This window comes from Leucoraja erinacea, chromosome 2 (genome assembly GCF_028641065.1).
Source record: "Leucoraja erinacea ecotype New England chromosome 2, Leri_hhj_1, whole genome shotgun sequence".
Classification (NCBI taxonomy): Eukaryota; Metazoa; Chordata; class Chondrichthyes; order Rajiformes; family Rajidae; genus Leucoraja; species Leucoraja erinaceus.
The window spans coordinates 113,915,785-113,938,023 of NC_073378.1; the positions used below are offsets into that span (position 1 = coordinate 113,915,785).

Here is a 22,239-nt window from a genome sequence, read left to right on the forward strand (position 1 = left end):
AATATATACACACATGAATAAATAAATCGATAAAATGCAAATAAACAGATAATGGGCTATCAATGTTCAGAGTTTTGTTTGGGTTGAGTTTAATAGCCTGATGGCTGTGGGGCAGTAGCTATTGCTGAACCTGGACGTTGCAGTCTTCAGGCTCCTGTACCTTCTACCTGAAGGTAGCAGGAAGATGAATGTGTGGCCAGGATGGTGTGGGTCATTGATGATGCTGCCAGCCTTTTTGAGGCAGCGACTGCGATAGATCCCCTCAATGGAAGGGAGGTCAGAGCCGATGATGGGCTGGGCAGTGTTTACTAATTTTTTGGAGCTTCAGAGATGAATTATTGTTTTAACGGCAGACAATCTTAATCAATCCAGCATAAAAGTATAGTTAAGGGCCTGGCCCACTTTCCCGAGTTACTCACAAATTCTCCCGATTTTCCCCCTTGATTCAAACTCGGAGATGCCAGCTGTAGGTACTCGGGGCTTTTTTTTACTCGTGGACAATTTTCAACATACTGTAAAAACGTCCCGACTTACCTGATGCCCCGAGTACCCACGGCTGGCATTACAAGCCGCTACGAAATACCTACGGACTCCTACGGCCTCGCTACGGCCATTCCCCAAGTTTGAATCAAGGGGAAAAGTGGGACAGGGGCTTTATTTTGGTCTAGCACTTTAAAGGAAATGTTTGAGCAAAAAGGTTTATTTCAGTCCTAACCTGGAGTTGTCGTTGCATATTGTCTACATGTAAAACAGTCATAGCCGTTATCAGCTACAGTCTCAACTTCATCTTCTGTGTTCAGGTTCTGGCAAATAGCATGAATCCACCTGAGAACATAAAGATGATGACAAGTAATATTTAATTAAAAAAAAACTTTACAATATACACAGTGTGGCATGGTGGGGGAAAGAAGTAGTGGTCATTCCCCACAGCTTCACAGGGAGCCAGATTTGATCTGGACCTTCGATGCTGTCTACCTGGAGTTTGCATGTTCTTCTGTGACCGTGTAGGTTCCCACCAGATGCTCTGGACATCCGGTGGCGCTGTTGCTAGCTGCGTCCGCCCACGGTGTGGCTGTCTTTTTTTATTTTGTTATGTTTAGAGTGTGTTTTTTTAATTTTTTTCCAGGATTTTATGTGGGGGGAAGCGTGTAGGGTAAGGGGGAAACCGTCCTTTAGTCGTTTCCTGGCGAGGATGTGGCTATTATCCGAGTTGCGTCCTCGCCCCCCCCCCGCAGCCTACCAGCTGGATTGGTTCGGCCTTTCCTGCCGGGGCCGGACCAGAGCTTCAGCAGCAGCAGCGAGGCGCTGGAAACATCGCGGAGCTCTCCCAACGCGGGCGGCGCTGACTTTAACATCGCGGAGTCCTGGGACCTTTTGGCGGAGGTCGCTAGCGCGAATCTCCGCCCAGCGTGGCCTGTGAACATCGGGAGCCGCGCACTCCGGTCGAATGTGGCCGATGAGAGGTTCACGCCGAGAGGGCCTGAACATCGGGCCGGCCCGTAGCGGCGACTACGGGGTGCTCGGGAGGCCCCGACCACGGGTGAACATTGGGGAACATCAGCGAGGAGGTTGACTGGACTTTGGTTCCTTCCCTCACAGTGGGGAACTTTGGTGCTGCTGTGGGAATGTTTGTGTTGTGGACTACTGTGTTCTGTGTTTTTTTTATTTTTATTTTTTTGTATGACTGTAAGGGAAAAATAATTTTGTTGTCTCTTCATTGAGGACAATGACAATAAATTAAATTAAATCATTAAATTTAAAAAATGTTGCCACCCATACCTCAAAGACAAGCTGGTAGGTTAATTTAAACCATTCCTTCATGTAGGTAGGTGGAAAAATGAACCAAAAGGGAGATCACAGACATCTGTGGGGTGAGGGGTTGGGGAGTTGAAGAGAATAAAAAATGGGTTTAATGCTACATTAGTGTAAATGGGTAGTTGATGGGTAATATAGACCAAATGGACCACAGGACTCGTTTCTATGATTTGTGAAAGAGAACAAATGTAGGGAAAGAGGAAGGCGAATGGCAGTGCTGGGATTGCTCTGGTAGAAGCCAGTAAGGTCTAAATCAGGAGTCGGCAACCTTGCTCTGCATAGCGTCTAGGATGCATGTCTGTGAGCAGATGGCGGGACACATCCATCACGTGTACACATGGATCCCGCCCCCATCCTGCACCGGATGACAGGCATCAAATCACGTGTTCACATAGATCCCGCCCCATCGAGGACGCCATCCGGAGCACTGGCCCCTAGTTACAGGCGCTCACTAACATGGCGTACCAATGGACCATTGCCTTGGCTCTGTCCTGAAGGCGGTGGCTCAAATACTCACATACACTCATCCCCGGCCTATTGACAACCCCGATCCCAACAGTGAAACCCAGAAACAGAAGGTGCGCGGCCGTGCCGGCGGCTTTGCACATGATGCGGTACAGCCACAGCTCAGCGCTGCTCGACGGCTCCGCCATTGCGGCTGCCAGCGCAGGCCTCCTCGCGTCACCGCGCCGTGGCCTCGGAAGGTACCGGAGATGATGGAAGTCTGCAGGCCGGATAATGACAGGAAAAAAAATATGCCTGCGGGCCGGATGATTTCGGGTTACGGGCCGCATTCGCCCTGGGGGCTATAGGTTGCCGACCCCTGGTCTAAATGTTTTTCTTGTGCAACATAATAAGTAATGTAGATTCCGTTCAAAGAGGCTACTAAGAATACAAGTAAACACTGTCAGCTAGTGGCATTGGTTACCTTGCCAGTGTTTCTTTCCACACTTGCATCAACAACAGAATCCTTGCCAGAAATGTCCATGGGCATTATTTTCATCAGTTTACCCTACCAACGTTTCAGACATTACAAGAAATAGGGCTCCTTTTGGGGGCAAGATCAGCTGGCTGGTGTGGGAGGTTGGGTTCGTTGGATGAAGGGATGATATTGAAAAGAACAAGGAAAGGAAGTAAATAATGGGAACCAAGAGAAAGAAAAGAAATAAGGAACATGATTTTTAACTTAAAATGTATCAATGATTGGATGCAAATGTCTCTAATGGCCCTTGAGTGCACCACGTCAGTAAATCAGGACACAGATTTCCCGGAAATTCAAAATACTGTTTTATTGAGAAAAATAAAGATATTTGAAACAACCCAGATGAATAAATAAATGAAACCTTCCAGGGATTTATATTCCTAAAGTAATATAGTAATCTGCAACTAATTTTGTGCCTTCCACATTTATGCACATTTTTTCTTCCTGTGAAATAATGTTGCATTCACATCATAGCAGAAACTACAAAGCCATGAAACTACCTGTTTTCACACATCATTGGTTCATAATTACAGTTGTCCATTTGGGACTGTTGCCAGCTTTAACTTAGTTTTTTAAATTGGCATGTATCTGATTGTGGATTACCAGAGCAGCATACAACTTTATTAATCATTGAACCTGTCAAACACACTATAGTTGTCTGCTCAGAAACGCTCATAGTCTCCTTCATTTCACTGTTCAATCTAACTAGGTTACATTTACAAGAGCAGGTTGAGAGTGAATTACAAGCTGGGGCAACTCTATTTCCTATTAACAAACAATCTTACGACCATTACAATGCAGGAGTCTTTCATTTGAGTCTTCTTGTCTTTTGCAGTCAGATATGGAATAGTTGGTAAAGATTACCAGGACTGTGGGGCCTTAACTATAAGGAGAGGTTGGGCAGACTAGGACTTTATTCCTTGGAGTGCAAGGAGCAAAGGGGTGATCTTACAGAGATGCATAAAATCATGAAGAGAACAGGTAGGATGTTTGCACAGAGTTTTTTCCCCACTATAGGGGGATCAAGCACTAGAGGGCATAGGTTTAAGGTGAAAGCGGAAAGATCTAAGCTGAGGGGCAACTTTTTTCACACATAGGTTGGTGAGTAAATAGAACGTGCTGCTAGAGGAAGCAGTTGAGGTAGATACAATAACATTGAAACGTTTTTTGGAGGACAGGTATATGGACTTAGAGTATATGGACTGAATGTTTTAGAGGTATAAGTGCAAATGCTGGCAAATAGGATTAACTTACATGGGTCGGCATGGATGGGTTGGGCCGAAGGCCCTGTTTCCGTGCTGCATAATTTTATGAGTCTATAGAACAATCCCATTAGTTTCTTTATCCCGTTAGCATTCATAGCAAAAGGATTTGAGTACAGGAGCAGGGAGGTTCTACTGCAGTTGTACAGGGTCTTGGTGAGACCACACCTGGAGTATTGCGTACAGTTTTGGTCTCCTAATCTGAGGAAGGACATTCTTGCCATAGAGGGAGTACAGAGAAGGTTCACCAGACTGATTCCTGGTATGTCAGGACTTTCATATGAAGAAAGACTGGATAGACTTGGCTTGTACTTGCTAGAATTTAGAAGATTGAGGGGGGATCTTATAGAAACTTACAAAATTCTTAAGTGGTTGGACAGGCTAGATGCAGGAAGATTGTTCCCGATGTTGGGGAAATCCAGAACAAGGGGTCACAGTTTAAGGAAAAAGGGGAAATCTTTTAGGACTGAGATGAGAAAAGCATTTTTCACACAGAGAGTGGTGAATCTCTGGAATTCTCTGCCACAGAATGTAGTTGAGGCCAGTTCATTGGCTATATTTAAGAGGGAGTTAGATGTGGCTCTTGTAGCTAAAGGGATCAGGGCGTATGGAGAGAAGGCAGGTACAGGATACTGAGTTGGATGATCAGCCATGATCATATTGAATGGCGGTGCAGGCTCGAAGGGCCGAATGGCCTACTCCTGCACCTATTTTCTATGTTTCTAAGTTTATTCTGCTGTATCCTTATAGGCCTGGAAATGTTATTCTCTTTAATGTCCTCCTAATTCTCTCTTGAAGCTTCTGATTGATTCTGATCCTAGCACCCTTACAGGAATTGAAATCCAAATCATACTTGTTCTCATTTTCCTTTGGACCTTTTGCCCTGAATTTTAAACACAGCCTTATCTTTTAACCATCAAGTAACTGGAAATGATCTTATCTCAGAGAGTTATGTTCTACTACTACTATCCAATTTCCCCGTCCTCTTCATTGTTCTAAAGGGGAACAACCCAGTTTCTCTATTCTTTAACTGTCTGCTAATTCAACAATATGCATTTTCCTACAGTCAACAAATATAGCAAAATTCTCACTACTAACTGCTGAAGTACATGACCGTCTATCATCCTCCAATCTCAAAATCAATAATTTACCTTTTTTGATTAAAAAAAGCAAATTTCCTATAAATGCTGTTGGTGATCTTTTAATTCCACAGCTCTGAATGTTGTTAACCAGCCCTTTGCGTGGATCTTTAGCAAACATTTTCTGAAAAATCATGTAGTTAAATCAACTACATTTCTTTCAACAACCTTCTTTGTTAACTGATCAAAAAAAAACAAAAAACTAGGAAGCCATGCTTTGTTTTAAGAAAATCTTGTTTTGGGATATGTGCATTGTTAGCAACATTAGCACTTATTGCTGACCCCCATCTTCAATTGCCCAAAACAGAATGGACTACAGAGTCATTTCAGAGGCCTTTATTTTCTTCTAAAATGTTCAACTACATGGTCCAGAGCAAGATACTAAACGGATCCTCCTCTGATAGATATTAGTGAACCAGAAATGCTTTTGCAACAATCTGGTATTTTCATGGCTGCTATTATTAAGGCCAGCTGTCCTTTATGTTTAAATTCCAGATTATTTTCTGAGTTTAAATTCCACAGCTGCTATGGTGGGATTTGAACTTTAAATGTTGATTAAGACGCTGGATTACAAGTCCTGTAAATTAACCACCACCACCGCTGTACTAACAAGTTTTAACAAATTCATTATCAATACTGCCCATCATCAACACAAACTGCTCTAATTCCCCAAAATGATTTCACTGAGATTAAACTGACTGATTTACAATTTTGTGGCATGTCCTTAAGCAACCACTCTCCAAGTCAACTCTAAATTACTTTTGAGATTTTCCAATCCTACGGCACTGTCCCTGCATTGGGGCCGCAAGTGTCACCAGCTGTGACATTGTGCCACCCTTAAGGTTGATTATGCCAGGCCTTTCTGCAACTTCCACCCCACTTCCCCAAACAATCTAAAATTACCCCATCCAAATTTGGTGACTTAAGCATTTCTAGTACCTCATCTTTATCGAATGCTATTTGCTTTCTTTATTCAGAAGCAAGAAATTAACAATTTAAGCTTCACCTTGGATGATGGTAAATGGCATTTGGAAAATTATAGTGAAAAGCAAAACTCCACTATGTTCACATAAGATATTGTCCAAACCGTAATGCATCTTGTGAATCAATGGTTAATGGAGTTTAAACAGTTAAATATTATTTGTCTGCCTTCTGTTGCATCTTTAAGATGTCACTGAATTCACTGAGCAATAGTGCACCAGCTGTAATCTAAAACAGTCAGGCTTATAGAATAGCGAAAAAATATATATTTGTGGATCTTGCAATTAAACTGGTGACCTCAATTTAAGAAATAATGGACACCTGCTTACACTGCAGTGAAATGGAAAGATAAATAAAACCAGAAGATGAACTACAGGTTAATCGGCCTATTATTTTAAAATCCAATGCAATTTAATATCAATCATTGAGTCTCAACTGTTCGTTCAATTTCTTTCTCTGGATTAAAAAAAAATTAAGGAAATACACCGGAGGTCAGACAGCTTCCGTGATGAGAGAAACAGTTAACACTTTTTGTTCATCAACCTTTTTTATTAAGTTTAGGGATACAGCATGGAAACAGACCCTTTGGCCCACCGAATCCATGCAAATCATCGATCTCCCATTCACACTGGTTCAACGATATCCCACTTTCAGCACAAAAGACCCAGGTATAATCCTGACGACGGGTGCTGTACGGTGTTTGTACATTCTCCCTGTGGGCTTGTGGGTTTCCTCCGGGTGCTCCGGTTTTTTCACATATTCCAAGGAAGTGCAGGTTTGTAGGTTAATTGGCATCTGTAAAATGTCCCTAGTGTGTAGGACCAGTGTACAGGTGATGGCTGCTGGGTGTGGTCTTGATGGGGTGAAAGGCCTGTTTTCACACTGTATCTCTAACCTAAATAACCTTAAACGTGGCACCTTACCAAATGCCTTCTAGAAATCTATTTATCACTTTCTCCACAATATACATTATTCCTAAAAAGAACAAAAAAAAATCTGATTTTGAACTATGACAGATTTATTTCTAACTGTCCTGTAACTAAAATGCCTTTAATAACAGATGTTAAGCTAACTATTCTTTAGTTCCTGCTTTCTTCTTCCAACCTTTTACAAGAAATCGACCAATTGTATTTCTAGCATTTTGCTTTTTTTCAGATTTCTAGCAAGTGGAGTATTCACTACTATAAAATAAATTTTGGTTTTAATACTTTCCCTTTTATATCACGCCATGTCTGGTACGCTATAACACTTTTAGCAACTCATGCATTCTCCTTAGCTCAAATAGTTTGCTCAAGTAACACAATGATAAGAGCAGTAGTTGTTTCCTTTCCTTTCAATTATATTTATATTTAATAACGCATAGTTTATATCTTTGTAATTATAGTCTGTGCCTTCACCCGCTCCCCTGTCATGGCACGGGTGCAACCGAGACGACATTGGAAGAGGAAGCCCAGCCCAGCGCCGAAAAAGCATCGCCGCTTCCAGTGGTCTACAGCCGACGACGTTGGTGCTACTATCATCAGCGCTACGGCACTGAAGCCCGAAGATGCCAAAGCCCCTGTTCATTTCAGGGAAATGCCTCGGCTGATCGTCCATAGAGGCAAACGCGATCGGCCCAAACGAACGCCTCCACTTCTGTGATTGCCACTCCGGCCACGGTTTCCTGGTGGACTCTGGTGCCATAGCCAGCATCCTGCCGCCGAGCGCCCGAGATACCCACGTCAGTAAGGTAGGACCCGTCCTATCAGCCGTCAACGGGAGCAACATTCGCACTTACGGTACACAGACCCTGGACTTAAATTTCGACCTGCACGTATAGGTGGAAGTTCACCGTTGCTGACGTCGCCCAACCGATCCTGGGGGCCGATTTCTTGCGTGCGCTCTCCCTGCTAGTCGATGTGCGAGGCTGATGCATGGTTCCAGTGTAGGACCTGTGCCCTGCCAAGCTGCATAATCCGTCCACACCCCTACAGCAACTCGATGTGGTAGCTGAGATCCAGCAACCTCTCGCAGCCCAGCTCACCGAATTCCCAGGGTTGCATCGCCCCGGTTCGACGGGGCCGCGCCCCGTCATGGCGTGGTCCACCACATTCCCACCGAGGGCCCACCAGTTCACGCCCGCACACGCCGCCTCGCGCCCGATAAACTGCGCATCGCACGAGACGAGTTCCAGCTTATGGAAGACATGGGGATTGTCGGGCAGTCGGATAGCCCTTGGGCTTCCACGCTGCACATGGTACCCAAAGCATCCGGGGGTTGGAGACCGTGCGGTGATTACAGGCGTCTTAACGCCGTAACCACGGCAGATCGGTACCCAGTCCCGAACATCCAGGATTTCTCTGCTCATCTGGAGGGCGCAACCTTCTTCTCGAAGATCGACCTCATTCGCGGGTATAATCAATTTCCGGTCCATCCCGACGACGTCCCTAAGACGGCCACCATCACCCCTTTCGGCCTTTTCAAATGGCTAAGAACGCCTTTTGGCCTGAAGAATGCTGCTCAGGCGTTCCAAAGGCTAATGGATCAGGTCGGTCGGGGTTTGCCGTTCATATTCATCTACCTCGATGATATTCTGCTGGCCAGCAGCTCGCAGCAGAGCACGATGGACCGTCACATCAGCTGCCTTAAGCCAGCACACATCGACGAGGATAGCCCGGTGGCGGTGCCCACTCCACGGCGCAGAGGACGTCCGCAGGCCGTTTTGCCGCCCTCTGCACCTGTTACCCCCGTTTATGTTTCACCGGTCCCCTCTGTTACGCCCGTCCCTTGTTCGCGTTTGTCGCGCCCCTCCGGTTCTGTTTCACCGGCCCCTACTGTTACGCTCGCCCCGCGACCTCAGACTACGCATTCCGGTCGAACCGTCCGGTTACATGTGCATTTCTGTATTGCGGATTCTGGGGGGGGGGGGGGGGGGGGGGGAATGCAACGGCGTCTGCTGGCGCACGCAGGTATCGAACCCGGCGTTTGGAAGCCGTGGTCATGTGACTCAGGAGGGGCTGCTGGTTTTCGCGCTGTATCGCTTTCGCGCGGCAGTTCAGTGCTGACCACCAATGTGGCCAGACGTGTTGTAAGAGCCTGTGAGCTAAGAAGCTATTTTCAGAATAGAATAAGTTACAAAACCTAGTTGTCGTTCTTGAGACCGCCAAACTATTAGAATTCATTAGTGAATTTCTATTTCATACAGTTCATATAAGTCATGTATAAATTGAATGCACCCACCTGTCACACTGTCGGCACTGTATAATAAGTTCCTCCTCCTTGTAGTTCTTATTGCAGACTGGGCAGACAGTCAAGCTGGCACAAGGAGCACATTGTGTATAATTGTTCTGCCATTCACACTTGTACCCAGGTGAGGTTGACCCACACTGTATGCAAGCAACACACCTATGAAACAAAAAGGAAACTACATCAGAAGAACATGGTTTGCCCTCAGACATCATGCACCTCCTCCAATATCATCGACTGCACCCGTTGTTGAAGATGTGGATTCTAATACATCGGCGAGACCAGAGGTAGACTTAAGCCCCTATCCCACTTACGTGTCCTTGGCAAGCTAATTACGTGACTTCGTGATCGCATTGAGGCGCGACGGTCCAGCGAAGGTCGCACGTGACTTAATGCGTCCGCACAGCCGTCTGGAGCGCGTGATGTCATTTGAAGATGGACACAAAATGCAGGAGTAACTCAGCGTTACGTCGGGCCAAGGTCTTGGGCCTGTCCCACTTTGGCCGTCAGTTACGCGACAGGCCGGTGGCGGGCAAAGATTTCGTTTGCTACAAAATTTCAGAGCGCCGCGCGATACCGCGCACAACTCCATACCCCTCCGCGTTTCTCAGTGGGACCGGCCCCGCGCGGCCACACGATGCCCGTGTGCCTCAACGTGACGACGAGGTTGTGTAATTTGCGTGCCAGGGACACGTAAGTGGGACAGGCCTTTAGCGATCGTTTCGCTGAACACCTTCGCTCAGTCCACCTAAACCTACCTGATCTCCTGGGTTTCTAAACACTTTAATTCTCCTTCCCATTTCCACACAGACCTTTCTGTTCTAGGTCCCCTTCATTGTCAGAGTGAGGCTAAACGCAAATTGGAGGAACAACATCTCATATTTTGCTTGGGCAGCTTACAGCCCAGTGGTATGAATATTGATTTCTCTAACTTCAAGTAACCCCGGCATTCCCTCTTTCTCCCAAGTCGCAACAGCTTCTTGTTTTCACCCAACAAACAGTTACCAATGGCCTGTTCCCTTTATCATCGTTACTTTTTTGCATATCTTTCATTCATTGTTCTTTATCTCTCTACATCACCGTCTATATCTCTCGTTCCCCTTATCCCTAACTAGTCTGAAGAAGGGTCTCAACCCGAAACGTCACCCATTCCTTCTCTCCAGAGATGCTGCCTGTCCTGCTGAGTTACTCCAGCTTTTTGTGTCTATAATGATGTCTGGAAGCATGTCTATGAAACGTCAGGTATGAACAATGAATAAAATTACAATACCAAAGAGGGTACACCTCTGAAACACTGCAACAAATTAATGTATTTGCATGCTAGTTCAAAAAGTCAAATTAATGAGAAATTATGCTGCACAATGGCATTGACATGATGGGCATTGGCAGAAGGGCCTGTAAGAATCCATGAGTCTCTTGCTAGTACATTCCTAATCTCATTCTATCATTCTAATATTCTCTCTTTTATGTTACCCCTCTTTTCATCTGTGCACTCTGGACACACTGCCTTCCAATCTAACTGCTCCCATCCACACAGAGAACATTAATTCCACAAATCATCCTCTACAATAATTCTCAACACTGGTGCCCTACAAGGATAGTTCTCAGTCCCTCACTATACTTGTTATATGCTCACAACTGTACAGCCAAATACTAATCCAACTCAATCTGCAAGTTCGCAGACAACACCATTGTCGTGGACCTGATACTGAATAATGATAGGGCAGAGAACAGAAAGGAGATTGAGAACCTTGTAAGTTGGTGCTAAGACAACAAGCACTCCCTCGATGTCAGCAAGACAAAGGAGATTGTGATTGACTTCAGGAAGCAAAGCAGTACGCACACCCCAGTCAACATTGATGGTACCAAAGTAGAGATGGTCGAAAGCTTCATCTCAAGGAATAAATATAACCAGCAATTTGTCCTGGATCAGCCACATTGAAGCTATGGCCTAGAAAACACACCACGCCTCGACTTCCTTAGAAGGCTTAGGAAGTTTGGCATGCCCCTAACAATGCACACCAACTTCTACAGATGCACCATGGAAAGCATTTTACTGAACCTGGTTTGGGAACAGATCCAACTAAGACTGCAAGAAATTGCAGAGTTGTGGACCTATCCCAGATGATTACACAAACCAGCCTCCCTTCCATTGACTCCATCTACACCACACTGATGCTCCAGTCTTCTCCCCTCTTCTATCAGGCAAAAGGTACAGAAATTTGAAAACGCTTACCTCCAGAATAAGGAGGCAGCTGTTATCAGGCAACTGAAAAGTCCATTCATCAGCTAGAGTACAGTCCTGACCTCCCGTTCTCCTCATTGGAGAGTTTTGAACTATCTTTAATCATAATTTATCGAACTTTAATGTTATATCTGGCACTGAATGTTGTGGCCTTTATCTGTGCACTGTGGACGGCTTGATTGTATTCATGTATAATATTTTCCTTGACTGTATAGCATGCAAACAGTTTTTCACTGTACTTCGGCACATATGACAATAACAAACTATATGAAATACTTCTGTTGAGGTGCAACCCAACTAGCTTTAACACATTCTTCTACCTTACGACTGATCTCAATGCTTCAAGAATTTGAAGTCCCCACTCCTGCATTATGTTTTTAATCACACATTACTTTTTTATTTTAATTCTTACCAACAAAGTGACTAATTCAAGTATTCTATTATTTAATTTGCATCCTAAGTTTTGAATTTCTCACTGTGGGACCTTTGCCCAATGGTTCCTATATAGCTCTTAATGTTCCTTAACTTAGCTTGACGTTGGCAACAGACCATGTAAAACTGTATTCACGGAAGGACTTCTGTCCACTTGGGTAGAAAATTACCCATTAATGCATTTTTAATCTTTGTTGTTCTATCCCATCATGCCATGCATTGAACTACACTTTGTCAACTGTTGTCATCCCACCCATCTCTGCAATGGGGCAGGTAATTCGTGACATAGTACACATTTCCCACCATATATGTTGGGCTTTTGTGTGCTCTCAATGTACCGACTCCAAGGACTCAGCGCCATTTAGAATACCCCTTCTGCACTTAAACTGATATGGGAAAGAAATTCCCAACATTTGGTAGGGAAATTCAATGCACATCCAATAATCTTTTCCTTGGAACATCTGGTAAGCTCTCTCAAGGCTGAGCTCAGAAGTGAACATCCATTTCTGGAGTCTAGTGCCGGTCAAACAAACAGCATGGTCTACTCAATGGAGCCAACTGAGTGAAACTCAGGCCTGAGTGCTGGTGTTGCAATACCTTTCCATTACCTTGAAGTGCCTGCCATGGGTCATCTCAGAAGCAAATAAGGAGCATCACTGCTGGGTTTGTGCCAAGACTATGGTCTTGATTTTAAAATTCTCTTTGCATCAATCGACTAAAGATTGCCATAGTATATTGAAGACAGTGAATTTCATCGTTGATGCCTGCCCTTACTGAAAGATGGCTTCTAACATCTGAGAAATGGTCCATATTTTACAAGATCTCGTTGTGACCTTTATTGTTGGGGGATGGTATTCTACAGAGAGCAGTTTAGTAAAGCAGCCTAAATTTGTACCTCCTAATGTTGGCTTAGAATTGGAATGATTTCCCCGATGCAGTTCACAATTTTGCAGAGCAAAAATGTTCCATCTCACATGCAATGTCCCTCTGTCACAGACTCCAAATAAATCAGAGCACCATTGTGCCAAAGCAGCAGCTTTACATGTAGAAACAAGGGACTGCAGATGCTGGTTTACAATAAAAGATAAAGTACTGGAGTAATGCAGCAGGTCAGACAGTTTCTCTGGAGAATATGGATACATAATGTTTCATGTCGGGACTCTTCTTCAGCCAACTTCACATATTCCTCTTCCCCAATGTCAAACTTCTCAAGATGTTGCCCTTATTAAATTTATTTCAGAAGCACTCTACAGCACCATTCCCTTTAAAAAAAAGTCAACTAAGTATTAGAAGCAAACAACTCAGCACGAACAACACTTTAGTCATTTGCCTTCACTGCTGCAGTTGTAGCTGCTGAAAAGCAGTGAAGCAAATGAATAACAATTGCATTTTGAACGGACAATAAAATAACACTAATTTCTCCATTGACTAAAAAGAGTGATTTAGTTACAAACAAAATACTCCCGAGTAAAACAATAAACCCTTTATAAGCAAAAGATAACCAGCAAGGCCCCAGTGCTGCAACTTACCGAGTGTTATTATTCAGTCACATCCCTTTTGAAAGTGCCTCAGCAGGAATACAAAGGATACTTTCCAAATAAGCTTTTGATTTAATACGGACAAAATACTGCACACAGGCAATGATCACAAGTTTACTTTTACAATTTTTATAAAATAACTTACCATCGGCATTTCCAGCCACCTTTGGGAACCGTCTGTAAAGGTGGATCTAAGCAATAGGTATGATAGCTGATATCACAATCGTCACAGAGAAGCAAACGACCTGGATCGGTGGCCTTTCCACAGGATTCACACACTGTGCATTCTAGACATCGCCAACCTTTACTCAGCACTACTTTAGTGATCTGTGCAGAAGAAAGATCTCAAGAATTATCTGCCATTGTGCAATATCATTTATCAGAAATTTGACTTTTTGAACTGGCATTGCAAGTATATTAAACACCCTTAAGGGTCTGTCCCACTTAAGCGATTTTTTAGGCGGGTGCAGGAGACTCTGCGCTCGCCACATGTTCGCTGGTGGTCTCTGGTGAGTCTCCTTCATGGTCGCAAGGAGTTCCCGCATTCTGGGAACTAGCCGCGGCCTCAATATGGTCGCCACAAATTTTTCAATATGTTCACACACTGTTCAGTTTACTAGCAATTAGAGTTGCTAATTAGCTGACCTATTTGATTGGAAGACAGACCAGATATAACTGCAAACATACTGATTAAATGAAGAGGAAGAAAGTATGAGAATTGTAAGGAACACAATGTGCTGTGTTTGTAATGTGTTCATTTATGTGCTCCAGTCTTTTGTGAGCCAATCCACTTAAAATGCAAAATAATCTAGGTTCAATTTTTGAGGTATAAGGGTTCAATTGTTATCAACTAAAGTAGGAAGGGGAGCAGTGCAATAGATCAGAGTTTTCTTGTTGATATGATCTGAAAACTGTATCATGCAATAGTCTATCAGCTGCGGAGGAGAAAAGAAAAACAGAGCAAATGTGCATCAGTATGCTGTTGAATGTATGATAGAAAGTCAAAAATAAACTGTTCTACTGAACTAAGTTGTGCACAGCACTGATGAAAATTACATGTGGGATGCACCTTTTATAAAAAGGAATGGATGAAATTGTTTTTCCAACTCTTCAGAAAATGATTTATGAAAATGTCAGTTTCAGGTAACAAATATGATCCCATTTTGTCTGAATACTTTATGGGCATCAGGTTATTGGTGCGAAAGACAAAACAAACTATGCACTTAGATTGTGCTTTGTTTCTTCATCACAAGTATGAGTATGGTTAGTTTAGCCTATTAGTAAACCTAACATATCAGTGTGCAAAACATGCACACTGAATGACACTCCTACTCTAACAGTTCAAAATGTTTTATTCCCAAGAGCAAATTTCAGAATTTTTCTTGGTTCCTTATTTTAGACTATATCAATTTGCAACATCAATTAAAATTATCAGCGATCAAACTTAAACACCACATAATCATGGAAAATATTGAAGTCTATCCATAGTCCTTCAGATCCCACACAAACATAATCATCTCTTACCTTAATACTGACGCAATAGGGATGATAACACTGGCCACACTGAGAGCAAACAAGCAATCGTCCCTCTGGACCTTTCCCAAAACTCCCGCAAACAACACACATATCCTGAAATCACATTAAAAATTAATACTGTTCGTCTTTTGCTTTAATTTTAAATATTTGTTTCCGGAGAGGAAAACATCAGGTCAAATTTGCATTACAGACATTAGGAATATAAGCAAATATGGAAGCCAAATTTGAGTAAAATGTACAAAATTATGTTAATATGTTTATTCTCAGTTTCTCCACAGTTTTTAAATTCCACAAAACAAATATTCGGACTAAAATTTAATTTACACTTCTGAGCTACAGCTCAGTTCAACATCTGATCCTTCATCTAATTAGAATGCAGATTCTGATTCTGATTCTGATTCTTGCCCTCATCGAGTAAAATAGGTTGCAAAGAAATAACTGGCACCACCAGGCTACGACTTGGTTTTTTTTCCATACTGCTGAGCTTTCAGGGATTTTCTAGTAAGACTATTGAAGGCAAATGTTTTTCTCCTATGCTGAAGGTTTCCTGAGGAGTAAATATCTCTTACCTGTTTTAAGGTAAATTTATCACTGGTAGAAAACAAAACAACTGTGTTGTGCATAGCGTTTTCATCTTCGTCCTTATTATACATCATTTCTGTGGCCCCAGCCTATAATGAAAAATACACAACTTTTATCAGTCACCTTCTCTCAATGCATGTCTCGCACTCTTTAAAAAATATATATAATTGGAAGGTCAGCTGGCAGAGACCAAACCTAATGATGATTGTTCTAATCTGGCTACTGCACTTTACTATTACTGAAAGCTAGAAACTTTCAATCGAGATATAGAGTTCTTTACCTCTTACTGAGAGCATGGAGAATACATGTGCAGAAAACATTGAATTACTCAACAAGACAATGCATGGTGATCCTTATAACTGAAATTGGACCAGAGATGTACAGAACTCTGACCAATTAACTCACACCTCAATGCAATAGATTACTCTTTTGCAGATAAATAAAATAAATTAAATCAAATATTAGGCAAGTCCAGAAAGAATGATAGCATTGAAGAACTTTGATTACTCTAAAAGTTCAGTGAGTTTCTTATTCTAAGAGATCTGGTTGACAGATTAAAACATTTAATGTGATATTTGACGCAGCTAAGCTTACTTTTGAGAAAGTCTGTCAGAAAGCAACATCGATTAAGATAACAACATGAAATGCAAGAATTCTATCCAAATAGCCCACGTTCTATGTAGCCATATTGAGATAGGGCAGACAGTACAAATATGTCTTGATGATTTCTGTATGGGAGATACAATACCAGAACAGCAATGCAAGATCATAAAGGTCTAATTGCATTTGTATTCAGGTTGGATTTCAGAATGAAGGTAAGGCCGAAAGCCTTTGTTTAGCTTTATTGTGTGGAAGTTGACAACCGTGAAGAAGAAAATGGCATACAGTATGCATCCTACATGTGAACACAATGAAATATTTCAAATCAGACAAATTCGATCAACAATAAGCACATTGAGTTATTGATCAAGCGAATGTTAGAGTAGACTAGCAGATCTTTGATAGATACAGAAGAAAAAAAATCATGTTAATGTCGTCTCCTTACAGACTGACCAGCAAAGATTATATCAGAGATGAACAAATGGCAGAAAAATAAACATTGTTGAATCTACCTTCATGGAAGCTGACATAGTTAACTAACTGGCTTGGGAGATTGTAACTAGTGGAATAGTGCAGGGACTGGTGTTGGGCTAATCACAATGTATAACAATGGTTTGAATGATGAAATCTAATATAATTTATTCTTGTTTGCTAATGATACAAAGCTATGTGGCACTATGGGCAGTGAAGAATGCAGAGGTTTCGGGAGGAGGGGCAAACTTATTTGGGGGGGGAGGATACAGACAGTATGAAATGAATGGGCAGGAACATGACGGTGGAAGAATGTAATCTCATTCACTTTGTAGAAAATATAGAATGAGAGTTTGTTTATGAAAGAGTGGCAAGAGATTGGAAGATGACGTTTATACACATCGTTTATACACAACATTACTGAAAGATATAATTTGTGTAACTCATATACAATTTGTTTTTTGGGTGTTTGCCCGAGTCCATCTCCCTGTAATATTGCTTCAAACAAGATTTTTCATTGGACTGTATCTCACTGTACTTAAGCATGACAATAAACACGAATTGACTGCATGATTTGCTGGTCAAAAGTTAAATCACAAGTTAGCCAACTGAATACAAAATGTCTTGGCGGAAGGAGGGAGCAGGTGGTAGTGAAAGTTCGTTTTTTCCGATTGGAGGACTGGGACCATTGGTGTGCTACCTCAGTGCTGCATCATCTGTTCTTTGTCATCCATGTTAACAATTTGGGTGAGTTCATTGCTGGCATGCTTAGTAAATTTGCAGATGGCATCAAAGTTGGTGCGGTAGACAGTGAAAAGGATTGTCTTAGATTACAACAGGATCTAGACTAAATGGTAAAATGGGCAAAGGAATGGCACATGGAATTTAAGTCAAAGAAAAGCACTAAATTAGGTGTTTTGGGAAGCTAAACCAGGGCAGGACAAACACAGTGAAGGAATGGGCCTTGGGGAGCAATGTAGAACAAAGAGGGTACTTCTGGCTGTCTGCCTTCTACAGCCTTCAACCTATCATTTCCCAGCCCCGCATGGCCCGGTTTTACCTACTCCCCAAAATCCACAAACACAACTGCCCTGGCAGACCCATTGTTTCTGCCTGCTCCTGTCCAACGGAAATGATTTCCACGTACCTTGACTCCATCCTATCCCCCCCGGTCCAATCGCTCCCGACCTATGTCCAAGATACCTCACATGCCCTTCGTCATTAAAGAGACTTCCACTTTCCAGTCCCCACTCCCTCATCTTTACTATAGATGTTCAGTCATTCTACACCACCATCCCCCACCAGGAAGGCCTTAAAGCCCAACATTTCTCCCTCAGCCCCAGGACCATCCAATTTCCCTCTACTAACATTCTACTCCGCCTAGCGGAGCTGGTCCTCACCCTCAACAACTTTGACTCTTCCAGTTCCTCCAAGTCCTCTTTGTAGGATACGTTGAACAACCCCTGACCCTATCCCCAAACTCTATCTCCGTTACATTGATGACTGCATCGGCGCTACCTTCTGCACCCATGCAGAACTCATGGACTTCATCAACGTCACCACCAATTTTCAGTCAGCACTCCGATTTACTTGGACCATCTCCGGCACCTCCCTCCCCTTTCTAAATCTCACAGTTTCCATCACAGGAAATCGACTATTGACTGGCGTCTATTACAAATCTACTTCTTCCCACAACTATCTTGATTACCCTTCTTCCCATCCTGCTTCCAGCAAAGACTATATCCCCTACTCCCAATTCCTCCGTCCACACCGCAACTGCGCCCAAGATTAGGTGTCCCCTACTCGGACATCCGAGATGTCCTCATTCTTTAGGGAATGAGGGTTCTCCTCTCCCATCATAAATGAAGCGTTCATTCGTGTCTCCTCGGTACCCCGCAGCTCCCCCTCCCACAGTCACAACAGAGACAGAGTCCCCCTTGTCCTTACCTTCCACCCCATCAGCCGTCGCATACAACACATAATCCTCCGAAATTATGTTACCTCCAACGGGATCCCACCACTAGCCACATTTTCCCATCTCCACCCCTTTCCGCCTTCCGCAGGGACCATTCCCTCCGCAACTCCCTGGTTAACTCATCCAAAACCACCCCCTCCCCAGGTACCTTCCCCTGTAACTACAGAAGATGCAACGCCTGTCTCTATAGCTCCTCCCTCGACTCTGTCCAGGGACCCCGACAGTCCTTTCAGGTGAGGCAGAGGTTCACCTGCACCTCCTCCAACCTCATTTACAGTATCCGTTCTTCAAGATGTAGACTCGTATACATCGGCGAGACCAAACGCAGACTGGGCGATTGTTTTGCGGAACACCTTCGCTCAACCCGCCTGAACCTACCTGATCTCCCAGTTGCTGGACACTTTAATTCTCCTTCCAATTCCTACACAGACCTTTCTATCCTAGGCTCCTCCATTGTCAGAGTGAGGCTAAACGCAAATTGGAGCAATAGCATCTCGTATTTCGCTTGGGCAGCTGATCTTGCAACCCAGTGGTATAAATATTGATTTATCTCACTTCAGGTAGCCCCGGCATTCTCTCGCTCTCTCTCTTTCCCTCCCCCACCAAGTTGCACCAGCTTCTCATTTTCAACCTACAAACAGCTAACAATGGCCTGTTTCCTTTATCATTACTTTTTTGCATATCTTTCATTCATTGTTTTTATCTCTGCATATCACTGCCTATATCTCTCGTTTCCATTATCCCTAACCAGTCTGAAGAAGGGTCTTGACCCGAAACGTCACCCATTCCTTCTCTCCAGAGATGCTGCCTGTCCTGCTGAGTTACTTCAGCTTTTTGTGTCTATCTTCGGTTTAAACCAGCCTCTGCAATTCCTTCTTATACACTCTTATGGGTACAAGTACATAGTCCCCTGAAAGTAGCATAAAAGATGGGCCAGGCAGTAAAGGTGTTTGACACACTTGCATTTGTCAGCGGGTGCACTGAGTACAGAGGGGGACGTCATGTTATAGCTGTACAAGACGTCGGTGAGACTGCACCTGGATTACTGTGTCGTTCTCTGCGCCTTTTGGAAGGATGTGATTAAGTCGAAAGGGTACAGAGAAAATTCACAAGGATTTGGCCGGGTCTGAAAGGTTTGAGTTAAAAGGACCGACTGGATAAGATGAAAGGAGGCTGAGGGGTGAAGAAGGCTGAGGGGTGACCTTATGGAAGTTTATAAAATCATGATGGGCATGGATAAGGTGCATGACTGCAGTCTTTTTCCTCCTCTGGGTAGGAATTTTTTTTTAAAGGAACCTGAAGGGCAATTTTGTCTCACAGAGGGTAGTGGTTATATGGAATGAGCTGCCAGAGAATGTGGTAAAGGCAGATACAATTACATGATTTAAAATACATTTAGCCAGATTCATGGATAGAAAAGGTCCAGAGGCATATGGGATAATGCAAGCAAATGCGACTGGCTCAGGAAAGGTCTTTGGTCAGCATGGACTCATTGAGCCAAAGTGCTTGTTTCCATGCTGTATATACCCTAATAGGAAATAATAGAGGCACTGTTGTAGAACCAACAATACAGCAACTGAAAATCTTCCAACTCCACTGGCAAAATCGGCAGATGAATGTTAAATCTTCTCCCAGCAACAACCTTGGCATCGATGTGTCTGTCTAGACTCCCACGGAAAACATCCTACTCCATTGCAGCAAGTGATACCAGGTGTCTTCAATGCAATCTTGAGTAGAAAAAGCAATCTCACCGATTTATGGCAACTCTGCACTGGAGCGTACCCAGATGTTAATGTAATTACACAATCCACTTGCCCATTAAAGTCAACCTGTTCCACGTGGCTGACTTGGGATCCCAGTTGCTGACAATTTGAACTCCCTCTCACATTCCCACACTAACCTCTCTGTCCTGGGCCTCCTCCATTGCCAGACTGAGGTCACAAACAAACTGGACGAACAGCACTTCCTATTCCGTTTGGGTAGCTTACAACCCAATTGTATGAATCCTCCAATTTTGGGTAACCTCGAACTAACCTCTACCCTCCCAAAATCCCAAACATACCCCTCCTTTCTCCCCCACACTTCGATGCCACCCTGCCTGGAGCTTGGTCAGCTCTGTCGGAAGGTTGAAAAGGTACAGAGATGACCCCATACGGTTTCCCTAGAATCAAGTGAGAATCTCGTCATGGAATTTATCAATGATTATTCACAAATAGAGGGATCCGTGGCAACAAAGGATAGTGTCGATTATGTTGGAACAAGAGGCTGAAATCTGCATTCCATGTCACGTTTCTAGGCCCAAATCTTTGCTTAATTATATAGCCAAGAAATGACCTGTAATGATCGGTACAACAACTGATGGCCTATTTTTTTATGTTGGTACCTCGCGGTAGTTAATTTAACTAAGCGACCTACTTTGCAACCATTCACCCATTTGTTATATATGAGTATTTTTACAATACTGGAGAGATTTTGAGGAACAAGATTATTATTCAGGTTTTTACACCAATACACTGTTCTTAACAAAAATCTACCCATCGTGTGAATCCTTATAAATAACAGATATAAATAAGGTAACTTCAAGACCGAAAGTCAAAAACTTTTTTCATGACAGACAAATTTTCATTGTTTTACCACCATTTTGGATACCAAAAATGTGACATAAAAACTCCTGCCACGTTTAGTCATGAATATTTAATTCATAAATAAACTTCAAATGGCCCCTCATACATATACATTTTGATAATGATCTCGGGAAATATCTTCATCAATACCAGGAGAAAAATACTGTAACATGTCTGGTATTCCGCCTAGCAAATATCCGGTAATGGTCGTTGTGCTTGGTGTCCATTGTCACAACGACCGTTATTGGGGTTGGTAACTCTGCAACTTAAACCACTGAGGCTCCAAACTTCTACTGCTTTTCACAAATCCTAACGAGGTATTCTATGGTAGTCGTGACTTTTGGGCGAGTTAATTATTTTTTCCTATATTGAAATGTAATATATCAAAAACATCGTGGTGTTAAAAACACAACGTTAACTTGTTACACAACGTTATAATATATTTTCTGACTTTTTAAAATCAATAAACAATATTTTTTTGGACATAAATTGGTCATCAAAACTAAGAAACTGAGTGAATCTTCAATTTGGCAACACTCTCTCTCTTGTCTACCTTTCGTACGGACCAAGTCGCGAACTTCATTCCTTCATGTCAACTTCTGGAAGCTCCACAACGACCGTGATGGAGACATTTTACTTACTAAAAAATCATCCCAAATCAAACCTTCTGACGAATCATCGGCCATCGATATAGCTCAAATCCATAAGGTAATGTACTGTTTAGATCACATTGATGAAATTGTTTCGTTTTCTCTAATAATGTAATGTAAAGCACATTTTGAAGGAATTTGAAATTTGACCCCCTTTGTCACATTATTGTGTGCCAGTATTG

General features: G+C 43.0%; 1 protein-coding gene across 10 annotated transcripts in view; it reads right to left on the reverse strand.

Moving 5' to 3' along the window:
• The window catches only part of kmt2ca (lysine (K)-specific methyltransferase 2Ca), a 342,802-nt gene that overhangs the window by 115,940 nt on the left and 204,623 nt on the right, over window positions 1–22,239 (reverse strand). For all 10 annotated transcript variants that reach the window (XM_055664102.1, XM_055664129.1, XM_055664136.1 and 7 more), the window contains 5 exons: window positions 15,725–15,826; window positions 15,144–15,248; window positions 13,765–13,946; window positions 9,399–9,563; window positions 716–825 (listed from right to left, as the gene is read on the reverse strand). In XM_055664102.1, the coding sequence (XP_055520077.1) occupies window positions 716–825; window positions 9,399–9,563; window positions 13,765–13,946; window positions 15,144–15,248; window positions 15,725–15,826 (664 nt within the window). The remainder of the gene's footprint in view (window positions 1–715; window positions 826–9,398; window positions 9,564–13,764; window positions 13,947–15,143; window positions 15,249–15,724; window positions 15,827–22,239) is intronic.